The sequence below is a fragment of the Pseudophryne corroboree genome, chromosome 4 (assembly GCF_028390025.1).
Source record: "Pseudophryne corroboree isolate aPseCor3 chromosome 4, aPseCor3.hap2, whole genome shotgun sequence".
Lineage (NCBI taxonomy): Eukaryota > Metazoa > Chordata > Amphibia > Anura > Myobatrachidae > Pseudophryne > Pseudophryne corroboree.
Genome location: NC_086447.1, coordinates 390728169 through 390743833, shown reverse-complemented (window position 1 = coordinate 390743833; position 15665 = coordinate 390728169). Strand labels below are relative to the sequence as shown.

The window sequence follows — 15665 nt, the reverse complement described above, 5'->3', positions numbered from 1 at the left end:
CGGGGTGCCGTGGACAATCCAAACGGCAGCGTCTGAACTGATAGTGACAGTTCTGTACCACGAACCTGAGATACCCTTGGTGAGAAAGGCAAAATTTGGACTTGTAGGTAAGCGTCCCTGATATCCAGTGACACCATATCGTCCTGGTTCGCTATCACTGCTCTGAGTGACTCCATCTTGATTTGAACCCTTGTATGTAATTGTTCAAATCTTTTAGATCTCACCGAGCCGTTTGGCTTCAGTACCACAATATAGTGTGGAATAATACCCCTTCCCTTGTTGTAGGAGGGGTACTTTGATTATCACGTGCAGGGAATACAGCCTGTGAATTTTTTTCCAATACTGCCTCCCTGTCGGAGGGAGACGTTGGTAAAGCAGACTTCAGGAACTTGTGAGGGGAAGACGTCTCGAATTTCCAATGTACACCTGGGATACTACGTGTAGGATCCAGGAGTCCACTTGCGAGTGAGCCCACTGCGTGCTGAAACTCTTGAGATGACCCCCCACCGCACCTGAGTCCGCTTGTATAGCCCCAGCGTCATGCTGCGGACTTGGCAGAAGCTGTGGAGGACTTCTGTTCCTGGGAATGAGCTGCCTGCTGCAGTCTTCTTCCCTTTCCTCTAACCCTGGGCAGATATGACTGGCCTTTTGCCTGCCTGCCTTTATGGGTACGAAAGGACTGAGACTGAAAAGACTGTGTCCTTTTCTGCTGAGATGTGACTTGGGGTAACAAAAGTGGATTTTCCAGCTGTTGCCATGGCCACCAGGTCCGATGGACCGCCCCTTTATACGGCAATACTTCCATGTGCCGTCTGGAATCTGCATCACCTGCCCACTGTCGTTTCTATAAACATCGTCTGGCAGATATGGACATCACATCTACTCTTGATGCCAGAATGCAAATATCCCTCTGCGCATCTCGCATATATAGAAATGCATCCTTAAAATGCTCTATAGTCAATAAAATATTGTTCCTGTCAAGGGTATCAATATTTTCAGTCAGGAAATCCGACCAAGCCCCCCCAGCGCTGCACATCCAGGCTGAGGCGATTGCTGGTCGTAGTATAACACCAGTATGTGTGTATATACTTCTTAGGATATTTTTCAGCTTCCTATCAGCTGGCTCCTTGAGGGCGGCCGTATCTGGAGACGGTAACGCCACTTGTTTTTATAAGCGTGTGAGCGCCTTATCCACCCTAAGGTGTGTTTCCCAACTCGCCCTCACTTCTGGCGGGAAAAGGTATACCTCCAATAATTTTCCATCGGAGGAAACCCACGTATCATCACACACTTTAATTTATCTGATTCAGGAAAAACTACAAGTAGATTATTCCCACCCTACATAATACCCTTATTTGTGGTACTTGTAGTATCAGAAATATGTAACACCTCCTTCATTGCCCTTAACATGTAACGTGTGGCCCTAAAGGAAAATACGTTTGTTTCTTCACCGTCGACACTGAAGTCAGTGTCCGTGTCTGTGTCGACCAACTGAGGTAAATGGGCGTTTTTACAAGCCCCTGACGGTGTCTGAGACGCCTGGACAGGTACTAATTTGTTTGCCGGCCGTCTCATGTCGTCAACCGACCTTGCATCGTGTTGACATTATCACGTAATTCCTAAATAAGCCATCCATTCCGGTGTCGACTCCCTAGAGAGTGACATCACCCATACAGGCAATTTTCTCCGCCTCCTCACCAACATCGTCCTCCTACATGTCGACACACACGTACCGACACACAGCACACACACAGGGAATGCTCTGATAGAGGACAGGACCCCACTAGCCCTTTGGGGAGACAGAGGGAGAGTTTGCCAGCACACACCAAAAACGCTATAATTATACAGGGACAACCCCTTATACAAGTGTTTTCCCTTATAGCATTTTCACATATGTAATCATATCGCCAAATAAGTGCCCCCCCTCTCTGTTTTAACCCTGTTTCTGTAGTGCAGTGCAGGGGAGAGCCTGGGAGCCTTCCTCTCAGCAGAGCTGAGCAGGAAAATGGCGCCGTGTGCTGAGGAGAATAGGCCCCGCCCCCTAAAACGGCGGGCTCTTCTCCCGGAGTTTGTGAGATCTGGCAGGGGTTAAATACATCCATATAGCCTCAAGGGCTATATGTGATGTATTTTAGCCATAAAAAAGGTACAATACATTGCTGCCCAGAGCGCCCCCCCCAGCGCCCTGCACCCTCAGTGACCGCTGGTATGAAGTGTGCTGACAACAATGGCGCACAGCTGCAGTGCTGTGCGCTACCTTATGAAGACTGAAAGTCTTCTGCCGCCTGTTTCTGGACCTCTGGACCTCTTCAACTTCGGCATCTGCAAGGGGGGTCGGCGGCGCGGCTCCGGGACGAACCCCAGGGTGAGACCTGTGTTCCGACTCCCTCTGGAGCTAATGGTGTCCAGTAGCCTAAGAATCCAATCCATCCTGCACGCAGGTGAGTTGAAATTCTCTCCCCTAAGTCCCTCGATGCAGTGAGCCTGTTGCCAGCAGGACTCACTGAAAATAAAAAACCTAAAAAACTTTTTCTAAGCAGCTCTTTAGGAGAGCCACCTAGATTGCACCCTGCTCGGACGGGCACAAAAACCTAACTGCGGCTTGGAGGAGGGTCATAGGGGGAGGAGCCAGTGCACACCACCTGATCCTAAAGCTTTATTTTTGTGCCCTGTCTCCTGCGGAGCCGCTATTCCCCATGGTCCTGACGGAGTCCCCAGCATCCACTTAGGACGTTAGAGAAATGGGGACAACCATATCCATCATATAAGAAATTTGTTGTAGTTGTGCAGTAAGTACACACAAACTGACAAGAATGTACATTTCAAATTTAACACATCACCTGCGAGTCTGAAAAAAGCACTGTTTTTGTGTAAACTTAATATTGCACACATTAAACAAATATCTATATTCAAAATTAGCAAAATATCCTAAAGCCATTTTTGTGAGGTACAAAGCAATTAATAAAAACACTGATGCTAAATAAAAGGTAAACTCTCCTTTACCCTTACCCCCAGGGTCATTTTAACAGAGGTGGAGCCCCCGCGTGCAGCCTCCTCATTCTGGGCCCCCTCCTCTGTAGCTGGCGGTACAATAGGCTGAGCACTAGAGTCCAACCATTGTAATATGGTTGTACAGATCTTTAGGGAATTGGCGTCGTACCCATTTTCCCGGATTTCCTCACTACGCACGCACAAAACGCCAAGAAAATGGCCGTTGTTCATTTTCCTGGTGATTTGTGGAGAGTTGCTGCTGCTGATGAGGGACTCCGGATTGGGGAGTATTGAAAAAATGGGTGCAGGTTATGTGGTGTGGGCCACTTGGACCCCAGAGGCTAGTGTGCACCGCACACACTGCACCCATTAGAGATACGCCACTGCTTACCCCCTCTAAACTCTGCCCATCTTCTCCACCCATGCAAAAAAAAAAACACAACACTGACCAATCAAGTGAAATTGATAACTGTATTTTGCACTGAATTATACCACAAAAAAATATATTTGGTCTGACTGGGAACTGCAATGATGCACACAAGCAACTGGGCTTATGTATAACCCTGTAAAATGTCTGCAACCAACAAGCTCAGTAGGTGTTGGAACACTCAGGTACCGACATCACTCACAGTGGTGGGAGAGAATTCAAACCAATTGTCAGTAACTGTCAAGTATGTCACTTTTTTATTAAAAGAATTCGAGAAAGACATTAAAAAAGTAAATTCAGACAGGCTTACGAGAAGCAGCAGAGAAAAGAAATAGATGGAAAAAAAAAGACCAAATAAAAAAAACAGATACAGGTTAAGTATCCTTCATCCAAAATGCTTGGGACCAGGAGTATTTTGGATATCGGATTTTTCCGTATTTTGGAATAATTGCATACCATAATTAGATATCAAGGCGATGGAGCCCAAATCTAAGCACAGAATGCATTTATATTTCATATACACCTTATACACACAGCCTGAAGGTCATTTTAGCCAATGTTATAATGTACTTTGTGCATTAAACAAAGTTTGTGTACATACACACAATTCATTTATGTTTCATATACACCTTATACACACAGCCTGAAGGTCATTTAATACAATATTTTTAATAACTTTTTGTATTAAACAAAGGTTTCACTATGTCACTCAAAAAAGTCAGTATTTCGGAATATTCCGTATTTCGGAATATTTGGATATGGGATACTCAACCTGTACTAACAAAGTATTTTGCACTGTAACAAACAAAAAGAACACAATGTAAACGCTGAAAATGACCAACCAGATGAGTTTCTTAACAGTCTACTCTTGGAGGAAGTAGTTATTATACTATGAAATCGTGACCTCAAGCTGGGTACACACCTATACAATTGTCATCCATCCTCCCAATATCGGGTGAACAGGCGTTGATTGTATAGCTGTGTACGCAGTGCCAATGCAGGAGCGTTAGCTGATAAACTGCTTGTAACGCTCCTGCATCGGTCGGGACTGGGAGATCGCATCTTATGCGAAGCACATGCGACCTCCCAATCCCCATAGAAGACCCGCTACCCGCTGCTGCTGCCCCCGACTCGCAAGAGGTCACAGGGGGTCGCGGCTGATAACACACACAGCCCAGCTGATCGGGAGTCTTAACCCGGTCAGCCGGGGATCAAAGAAGTGTGTACCCAGCTTTAGTCATGCCCTGTGTAATGGCACTGGATTGGTAGTCAAGCAAATTATCTCAAAGTTGATTGACTGTGAAGTCCGGCTCAGTGAAACTTTCTCTATCATCATTTCAAGTCAAACATCCTCGGAGGCAGCTGGACACCTCTCCATGGCTGACTATACACACGTAGTGTCTGCCGGCTCCAGGTGCCCTATATCCCTATTGCATAGCAGCCTGCACTACAGCTAGCACTGCTTTGGGTACAACATCATCGCTGTTACACAGTAACCACTTATTCATCCAACCAGCGCTGACCGGACGGCAGCTCGCTGCAGACAAAGGCACAATGGCCATGGGCAGAACTACTATGTGATTCTGCACCCTAACCGCGGGTGGCAATGCCGGACGTTGCCTCCCCTCATCCGGCACCGATGTCGAGTGCCATCTTGGCCAAGATGTAGATACGTCCCTGTTGAGAGGATGTATCCAAATCAGGATGTGTGGCCATGTCCTCACTACATTTAAAAATAAAACAAACTGTGAAAAATATGGGTGTCATGCGCTGTGTAGCATTTGTTCCCCTCAACAAGTTCTGCCAATTAGTACCACCCCCAACCCCTTCAGTACCCCTGCATATTGACTAGTACATTTTAAAGACCAAAAATAAATGTTCTCATTTATTAGTAAGGAGCCCAGCATTTAAGTGTTCAAAGAATTTGCACCAGACATACATACATACACACTGGCTCTCTAAAGGATAGAGGAACCAGTTGACAAATCAGACGCTGGACATCACATTGACACCTTAGCCAATTCCTAGAAACAAATGCATGAATAGTGCTCTGCAGTGGCCAGCAGCTGTACCAGGCCTCGTACCCACTGGTGCCAAAATACATACAGTAGCTAACTTTTTTTAAAGTATTACAATGCATGTAAATGGCAGTGACACTGGAATCCATTGTTTACAGTATCCCCAAACCAGCTCACATTAAGTTGGGATGTAGTCATTAGAGTGGCATTCACAATGTCGACTGTCAAAATGTTGACAGACATGTCAACGTCAGAATGTCAACACGTGAAATGTCAAAATTGTCAGCATATAGTCATTAGGATTAGGCCTGGCACAGGCGGGGTAGGCATTGGAGGGATGGTTGGGGTTAGGAGAGGAATGCTCACCAGAACCCTGGGGGATCAGTGGCCTGCACCAGAAGCGGCTGTCACATGACCACCAGGACGCCAGGAAAAGGTAAATCACTGATAACATGTTCACATTTCATCAGTGTCTACATGGTTAATGTCGACAATATGAACTTGTTGCCATGATAAATGTCCACATTATGGGGTATATGCAATTCACGGCGAATCGCGGCAATTTTTCGCCGTTTTTTAATTCGACTCAATTCGACAGGTGAATTCCGGCAGGTGGCTGCCGGAATTCACCATATTCAATGAAAAACGGATTCGACAGACCCGCGGGCGAAAATCGGCCGATTTGGCGGATTTTGCCGCGATTTTAAAAAACGGGAAAAAACCCGGGGAAAAAAATGGCGTGGGGTCCCCCCTCCAAAGCATAACCAGCCTCGGGCTCTTCAAGCTGGTCCTGGTTCTAAAAATGCGGGGAAAAATTGGGCAGGGATCCCCCGTATTTTTAAAACCAGCACCGGGCTCTGCGCCTGGTGCTGGTGCCAAAAATACGGGGGACAAAAAGAGTAGGGGGTCCCTCGTATTTTTAACACCAGCATCGGGCTCCACTAGCTGGACAGATAATGCCACAGCCGGGGGTCACTTTTATGCCGTGCCCTGCGGCCGTGGCATTAACTACCCAACTAGTCACCCCTGGCCGGGGTACCCTGGGGAAGTGGGGACCCCTACAATCAAGGGGTCCCCCCCCCCAGCCACCCAAGGGCCAGGGGTGAAGCCCGAGGCTGTCCCCCCCCCATCCAATGGGCTGCGGATGGGGGGGCTGATAGCCTTTTGTGATAATGAAAAGAATATTGTTTTTTCCAGCAGTACTACAAGTCCCAGCAAGCCTCCCCCGCAAGCTGGTACTTGGAGAACCACAAGTGCCAGCATGCGGGAGAAAAACGGGCCCGCTGGTACCTGTAGTACTACTGGAAAAAAAATACCCAAATAAAAACAGGACACAGACACCTTGATAGTAAAACTTTATTACACACTACCAACACACACATACTTACCTATGTTGACACGCCGACTGCCACGGTCTCCGACGATCCGAGGGTACCTGTGAAAAAATTATACTCGCCTTCCAGCGTCCAGAGGTACATCCACGTCCAGAGATAATCCACGAACTTGTTAAAAAAACAAACCGAACACCCGCTCCATACCGGACTGAAAGGGGTCCCATGCTGACACATCAGACCCCTTTCTCCCGAATGCCGGGACATCACGTGACTCCTGTCACTGAAGTCCCTTCAGCCAATCAGGAAGCGCTACTTCCGTGGCGCTCACCTGATTGGCTGTGCGCTGTCTGTGCTGTGACAGCGCATCGCAAAGCCGCTCCATTAGTTTCAATGGTGGGAACTTAGCGGCTAGCGGGGGGGGTTACCCGCGGTCAGCCGCTGACCGGCGGGTGACCTCACCGCTAGCCGCTAAGTTCCCACCATTGAATATAATGGAGCGGCTTTGCGATGCGCTGTCACAGCACAGACAGCGCACAGCCAATCAGGTGAGCGCAACGAAGTTGCGCTTCCTGATTGGCTTTAGAGACCTTTCTGTGACAGCTGTCACTGACAGGTCTCATTCGTGGAAAGGGGTCTCATGTGTCAGCATGGGACCCCTTTCAGTCCGCTGGTCGGGTATTTGCGATTTGTTATTTTGCCAAGTCCGTGGATTTATCTCTGGACCATGGCTGAGGTGAGTATATTGAACTTTTCTTTTCAGGTATCCGTGGATTCTACATGGAGAAGAGGACCGATGTCGGCGTGTGAACATAGGTAAGTTTGTGTGTGTCAACATATGGAATAAAGTTTTACTGTCACGGTGTGTGTGTGTCCTGTTTTTATTTGGGTATTTTTTTCCCAGTAGTACTACAGGTACCAGCGGGCCCGTTTTTCTCCCGCATGCTGGTACTTGTGGTTCTCCAAGTACCAGCTTGCGGGGGAGGCTTGCTGGGACTTGTAGTACTGCTGGAAAAAACAATATTCTTTTCATTATCACAAAAGGCTATCAGCCCCCCCATCCGCAGCCCATTGGATGGGGGGGGACAGCCTCGGGCTTCACCCCTGGCCCTTGGGTGGCTGGGGGGGGGGACCCCTTGATTTAAGGGGTCCACACTCCCCCAGGGTACCCCGGCCAGGGGTGGGTAGTTAATGCCACGGCCGCAGGGCACGGCATAAAAGTGACCCCCGGCTGTGGCATTATCTGTCCAGCTAGTGGAGCCCGATGCTGGTGTTAAAAATACGGGGGACCCCTACTCTTTTTGTCCCCCGTATTTTTGGCACCAGCACCAGGCGCAGAGCCCGGTGCTGGTTTTAAAAATACGGGGGATCCCCTGTCAATTTTTTCCCCGCATTTTTAGAACCAGGACCAGCTCGAAGAGCCAGAGGCTGGTTGTGCTTAGGAGGGGGGACCCCACGCCATTTTTTTAAAGGATTTTACCGTTCCAGCAATAAAAAAAAATTATAAAAAAATAATATTTTAAAAAATATATAAATAATATTTGTGCCTCCAAAAAAAAAAAAAAAAAGTACCTAATCCCTTCTAATATAAATAGATATGCTATTCCTAAAAAAAAAAAAACACCAAAAAAAACATATTTAAAATTTTTTTTATTGTTTTCACCCTCCAAAGTGTGGCGGATTGAAAATGACGAATTTGCTGTCTAAAAGCACTGCTGTCGAATTTCCAAACTTGAATTGAATATGCTTTTGTCGAATTGCAGCACTTGTATCATTGCAGAAAAGTCGAATTTGCAAAAATTCGAATTTCAAAAAGTCGAATTTTGAAAGTCTGTTTTTTGGTCGGAAAGCACTGAATTGCATAGGCGAATTTTTTTGGGGGGCGAAAATGACCCGAAATTCGACAATTTCGGGAATTCGACCGCAATTGCATATACCCCTATGACTGTATACATATCATACCACACATTTATTCTTGTGGTCAAGAGTGTTGACTTCACATCATAGAGCAGTTTTCCAGTTGTGGCCTGCTCAATGTTTTGCAATGGACACTAGCTGAATGCAGTGGGGTCAACGGAGTGCTCTTTGTAACCTCTATGAGCACAAGAGCTTATTGACAATCTCATTTTAAACATGCCCACGTTGAACATGGGGTGACACTGGCTTTTAAGTTTCAGTTGTTTAAATGCCAGTAGGTACGAAGGCCTCTACTGTATGATTCATAGGAAGGAATACAAAAATGAAAGAAAAAAAAAAATCTATAATAACATTGGGGAAAAAAAATAATAATCTTCAGGGTCCTCAGCTACCGATTTAAAATTTAGTTTAGAAGGCAAAGACCAGAAACAAGGCAAGGCACCGCATAAGGTTTAAGTTCAAGAAGTGTTACTCATTAAACACATGTCACTCTGCCACTTGAACTTTGTAGCAGCCGGCTGCACCTTTATGCAATCAATAAACACATTACAAGCGGAAGTTAAATGTGAAAGTCTGAGCTCTACAAACTACATACATAAAATGATTTTTCATGAAACCAGACAATTATGTTGATTGAGGTGTCACAAATTTTATGTAAAAAAGGCTAGTCAGCGTGACCAAATCCATTACAATTTTGATCAGCTAGTTAAGTCTACGTAATCATGCCATCACAATAAAATTGGAGTAAAACATGAAACTGAGGGGCAGATGTATTAACCTGGAGAAGGCATAAGGAAGTGATAAAGGCAGCAGCCAATCAGATTCTAACTGTTAATTACATATTGGAGCTGATTGGCTGGCGCCTTTATCACCTTGCGCATATCACTGGTTTATCACTTCCTTATGCCTTCTCCAGGTTAATACCTCTGCCCCTGAACGTCTAAAACGGTGTATGTAAGGAACAATATGCTCATTTTTGGTTAGTCAATTTGGTCAGAGAAAAAAATACGTTCACTGTGTGATATTTTGTGTTATTTAATTGACTGTTAATCTGAGTGAGCAAATTGTTCATTCTGGCTAGCACAAGTATAAAATGATTACCTTCCATAAAGATCTCCACTAGAGTGATGATTATGTAACAAACTGCAAAACACACAGCACACATTTCAACAACTGACACAGTAGGTGATGGGTTACTTTAGAAGGGAGAGGTGTCAGCTATACTTTTTCTTCAGTGTTTTACTATTTGGTGAAAGGGCTCAGAGTGAAGGTACAGACAAGCAGTAACTCAGGCTACATGCCTAGGACATGTCCATTCTTGACCTAATAAAAGGTAGTTAATACTATCCAAAATAAGACACAATCGTATGTACACAACTATAAAAGATTACTGGGTATAGTTTCTCTAATCCTGGTCTACAGAATGAAATGATGTTTAACTATGCAAACATTTTCTTGCCACAATTGACTTGAACATGATTATTAAAATTATTAAATAAAAAAACGTACAAAAATATACTTATAAAATGTATCAACGCAATAATAGTCCTCTATTCTTTCACCATTTTACTACCAAGTTCATAAAACACTCAAATCAGGCAATGCACACAACTGGTATCCGGACTCCAGGTCGACAACAAAAAGGTCGACACACCTTATGTCGACGTCAATTGGTCGACACCTTGGGTCGACATGGACAAAAGGTTGGCATGAGTTTTTCACAATTTTTTCTTTTTTGGAACCTTTTCATACTTAACGATCCACGTGGACTACGATTGGAACGGTAATCTGTGCCGAGCGAAGCGGAGCAGAGCCAAGGCACCACGCCCGAAGCATGGCGAGCGAAGCGAGCCATGCGAGGAGACGCGGTACACTAATTGGGGTTCTCGGTCACTCTACGAAGAAAACGACACCAACAAAAACTCATGTCGACCTTTTTCCATATTGACCTTGTTCCTGTCGACCTTTTGTCCATGTCGACCTTAGGTGTGTCGGCCAATTGGTGTCGACCTTTTTGTTGTCGACCTGGAGTCCCAGACCCACACAACTAAACTAAGCCCTTTCTGTTGATGTGTTTATTACCTTTGTGTGGTCAGCTGTACAACAGCTGTCCTGGGAATAATGGGTGAATGATAAGAAATACAGCTGATAAAACTGAACACATTCCATTGTCACAGCCTTCAAATTGCTATACCTCATTACAGCCTTTCCTTTAGGTGGGAAAGAGGTGGGGCAGTATTAAACAGAGAACCACATTGCTGGGCCTTGTTTCTACATGGAAATGTTGTACAGTATATAAGCAGAAACAAGGCCGAGCACCATATATGTGGTTCTCTGTTTAAACACATAACTGGCTTGGTCAGATCACACGCCCCAGTGGGTACCCCAGTTTTTGACAAGGCGATCCATTCTGCAGATGTTCAGAATATAATAAAGGTTGAGTATCCCATATCCGGAATGCTCACGACAGAAGCAGTCTGGATGTGGGATTATTCCAGACAACAGAATATCTGTTAATCTATTATCAGGATGGGTCCTGGGAGGCCCACAGCACCTGCGGGGGGAGATCCCGGGAAACCACGTCAGGTCCGGCGTGTCAGCACAGGGGAGGGGGTGGGGTCTAGCGTGTCCGTGGCCAGTCCTGGCAACAGTGACGTTGAGGGTATGGCTGCAAAGCCACTCCCCCAGCTGTCTGTAATTGGCCGCAGACTCCAGTGACGTCACTACAGGGCCGAAATATTCCGGTTTTCGGATAATGGATACCTGACTTGTATTTCCTCAAGGCACCCCAAACGGTTCAAGTTTTAGGTATATCCATGGCCCAGCACAGATGGATAAATCAAACTGCTTTACTAATTAAGTCACCTGTGGCCAAGCATGGATATACTTAAAACCAGGACCGTTGGGGGTGCTTTAAGGACAGTGTTTGAGAACCTCTGATTTAAATATTTAAAAAAATACTTTTTAAACATTGAATATAAATAAAATAAATTAAAAAAGCAATGTTATGAACGGTTTTGATAGGAAAAAAATCATCACTTAAGTCAGTGGTTTCCAAACTTTTTTGAATCACGGCGCCCTAGAATATCAGAATTTTTTTCACGGCACCCCTAGGCCAAAAATATCTTATTGAGAAATTTAGAAAGAAATATTACATTAAGTAGATCGCGTTTATATGTCATCCTTAGGGTCAGTTGTGTGGTGAGGGACAAGATTTGCTTCTGTTTGGCCACATATGACTGGCAGCCACCAGCACTGGTTTTGCCTATTATATTGACCATGAATAATTTGAATTGGTCCTGGACCACCAACCCAGGGCACCCCTGCAAGTGTCCCGAGGCACCCCAGGGAGCCACGGCACACAGTTTGGGAACCTCTGACTTAAGTGGTTAATATTGTGTAATTTTACAGGATTTGGTGGTCCTGATATACAGGAACAGCAGCACAGGCCTTTAGTTTATGCCTTGGGACTTATCCATTATATATTGGGAAAAGGGGTGGGGGTTGACACCTTACTGCAGAGGTTGATTTTATTAAAAAACGAAAAAGTGTTGGAGGTCTCCACTGTAAACATAACTGCATAGTTATTACTGTACCCTTAAGAAAAGGGACTATTGAAATTAGCGACCGATAAAAAGTGTTGGTTGTAATGTAAAAAGAAAGATACACTGGCTAAAAGGAGTTTGAAAATGTGGGTACTTGTTAACTATACAGGTGCTTGACAAATCTGGTACCAACAATATAGAGCGCTCAATTAAATTAGACACAATTCTGTAGTACTGGTGTAAATGCAGCTATTTACCACACTTATGGTAGCTCTGAGACAATTGATTTTTGTTCACAATCCCATAGTGCTGCGTACAGAAACTGAGTTTGAATCGAGATCGGGCCGCAAGGGAATGAATTCCACCGATGGCGTTTCCACACCATTGCAACGGCAGCTCCCCCTTTCACCCCTCACTGAACTGAGCCCAGAGGATGGGCTGTGCAAGATAAAGATGAATAGCTGAACAGAGTTCTTCTCCATATGACTTATATATTATAAGTGCAGTGGCTGTATAATTAGCATGTTCCAAGATTTGCATCACATACCATTCCTACTACCTGGGCAGTTTATTAATAAAAGCCCCTGATATGGGATGCCAGCATTCACAATAACCAACTGTAAATTGTTACACTAGATACGTAAATGTTAATAATAACATGGAAGACCACAACTTCTGATCGATTTTCGAGCATGTAGATCTGTTCTGACATTCGAGTAATGGTAGTATAATACAAATGATAAATGTCTGAGACACAAGATTGGTTCCACATAAAGAAAGCCAAGATGTTACCACAAGCCAAAATTAAGCTCAGTCAGTTAGAACAAGATAAATGAAGGTATTAAGGTGGGTGCATGTGGTACGAAGTGTACCCAGTGATGCGACGGACGATCTGATGTACGACCGTCCGCAATGCCTGCCAATGCCCCCCTCCCCGCGCATAGCGCTGCATGGGATCGTCAGCCACATCCCCTGATCTTCTGAACATGCAGGATGATCAGGGGAAGCAACAGACGACCCCAAGGGATCGTGCATACACACGGAACGATTGGTCGCACGTTTGATCTGGAACGCCTCGGTAATTCGCACATCATTTGCCATATTGTTCCGTGTGTACCCAGCTAAATAAACTTCTACCCACTAACTTAAGCTGGGTATACACTGGAGCGATGTGTACCCAGCCATTAGGTATACACATCGGAACCTGGGTACGCATCGAGTGATGTTCATGAAGGACACAACAATCACTGTTCCGTCCTATATTAGCATACATGGTGTCGTCAGGATTATTGTGCAGCACATCAAACCTAATGACATAGCTAGCGATCGCGGGCACCCATAAATCAGGCATACACACTGCCCGATATGTGCCGAATTGAGCGATATGTTGCTCCGATCGGCCGTTTCGGATGACATATCACTCGCATGTACCCAGCTTTAAGGTAGGTATACACTAGGCGATGCGCTCCATGAGAGACATCGCCTAGTGTGTTTCCCTCCCGGCCTGGAGTGCCCGACGTATGCATACAGACTGTGCGAAATTGCACAGTGACGTCATGCCGCGGCCAGGCATACAGCGTTGGATGATGAGTCCAAACTGAGTTCCCTGCCCAGGCAACAGTGAGCCTCGTCAATGAGGTGCGGTCCACGCATCGTTCATTGTTTACTGCGTACACACTGAGCAATATAGTAAATAATATTTCTCAGGAAGGCTCAAAATGAGCAGTGTTGTTTACTATATCGAATAGTGTGTATGGGCCTTTAGGCATTGGCCAATCTTACCACTGAAAATTAGAATGCTTTACTTTTTTTGCATTAATTCAAAGTTTAAAAAAAAAAAAAGTAATGGCCTAAAAAACATGTTCAAATGTAAAAGTTACACTAAGGTGCAACACTATTGTATGGTGAATATAGTGTGATAACAACAAGTCACATCTAGCAGAGCTATTGCTGGCAGTGCTGTAAGCCTCACTGTAATTACAAAGCACACAGTGCAGGTGACAATACAGGAAGCATAAACTACCTGTAAACTCCCCCACACCCGAAACAGCAGTCAGGAGCACAGGAATGTATGGCAGCAAGTCACATGACAGCTGTGTTAGCATTACACACTACATCCACAACAATGTGTTATGCACTTAATTATTCCACTCCAAACCGTGACAGTGAGTGCAGGACCAGCACCCCGTGTGCCCTGTCACACAGCCTGCACTCCACAAGGACACAATGATGGAGAAACTTATCACAACAGTAACAACTCGCTCTGTGAGTATAGCAGCAGGCTGTGACATGAGGCACTGAGCCCCCCACACTCTAGTAAAAGTTTGCAGGAAGGCAGAGCCCGGGAAGGGGGGTGGCTGCAGGTGCCCGGTGTCACTATGCAGGTGGCAGCAGCATTACTCCTCCTCACCTTTGGCAGCTCCCTCAGCTGGTTGGCGTCCAGTAAGAGCTCCTCCAGGCTCCGGCTGTACCTGTACACCTCATCCGGCACCGCCATCAGGGAGCAGTGCCGCTTATCCACGGTCTCCACATGACGGGTACACCGCCAGAGCGGGATGCAGTGGAACATCCCCGGAGGCAGTCCGAGCAGCTCGCAGCCCACTGTGTCCGCCGCCCACCTGCCCGGCTAGCCGGCCACCAGCCTGACCCCCTCCGCCCCTGCCCCGGCAGAGTCAGTGACGAACACTCCCCCTGACCCTGCGCGGCGTCACGGTCCAGGTGCGACCACAGCAACTTTCCCAACTCCTGGCGCTGCTGCAGGCGGGCCCGGCACTGTGCACTCCCCTCCTCCCGTGCCCGGCACAGTGCACTCCTCTCCTCCTGCCGCCCACTGTCTAGGTCACAGGGATTACAGTAATGTCAGAGGACAGAATGGACGTGAACTGCGGCTCCCGGGCTGTGGCATAGGCAGCAGTAGACTGTGGCCCTCACTTGCAGACTCCTGCCGGGCCCTCCCCCTGTGTGGACATGTACACATGGACCGGTGTGTGAGTGCGCCTCCTCCCCCTCTATTATCACTTCATGTGGCGGACTCTCTCTCTCTCTCTCTCTCTCTCTCTCCCTCTCCCTCTCCCTCCTGCTACGGTGACGTCCGAGTCTCTCCCCTCCTCCTCCTCATCCTCCCTCCGCCCAGCCCTTGGTATCAGTGCCCCGGGCGCCGCGCACAGTGTGTGGCAGCAGCCAGTGTAGTGTGTAGCACTGGGAGGGGGTGACGTCTGGCTGTGTGGCACTGTGTGTGAGTCACCAGGATGCTGGGCGAGGCCTTCCCCTGGCAGGACACCTCGCAGTCACCACTGTATACTGTACCTATGGGCTGAGGGAGGGGCCTGGAGGACCTGCCGGGGTAGATAAACAAAGGACACCGGTCACTAAGTTCAGCTGCAGATTACACATAGATATAGATATACAGTATGTATAGTATGTGGTTAGTGTGCGA

General features: G+C 46.5%; 1 protein-coding gene across 1 annotated transcript in view; it reads right to left on the bottom strand.

Annotated features, from left to right (window-relative positions):
- LRRC1 (leucine rich repeat containing 1) overlaps positions 1-15456 on the bottom strand; it is a 428784-nt gene extending 413328 nt beyond the window's left edge. Inside the window, exon 1 of the mRNA XM_063916718.1 lies at positions 14640-15456. Coding sequence (XP_063772788.1) covers positions 14640-14798 — 159 coding nt within the window. The 5' untranslated portion in view covers positions 14799-15456. The remainder of the gene's footprint in view (positions 1-14639) is intronic.
- Positions 15457-15665: the final 209 nt, after the last annotated feature.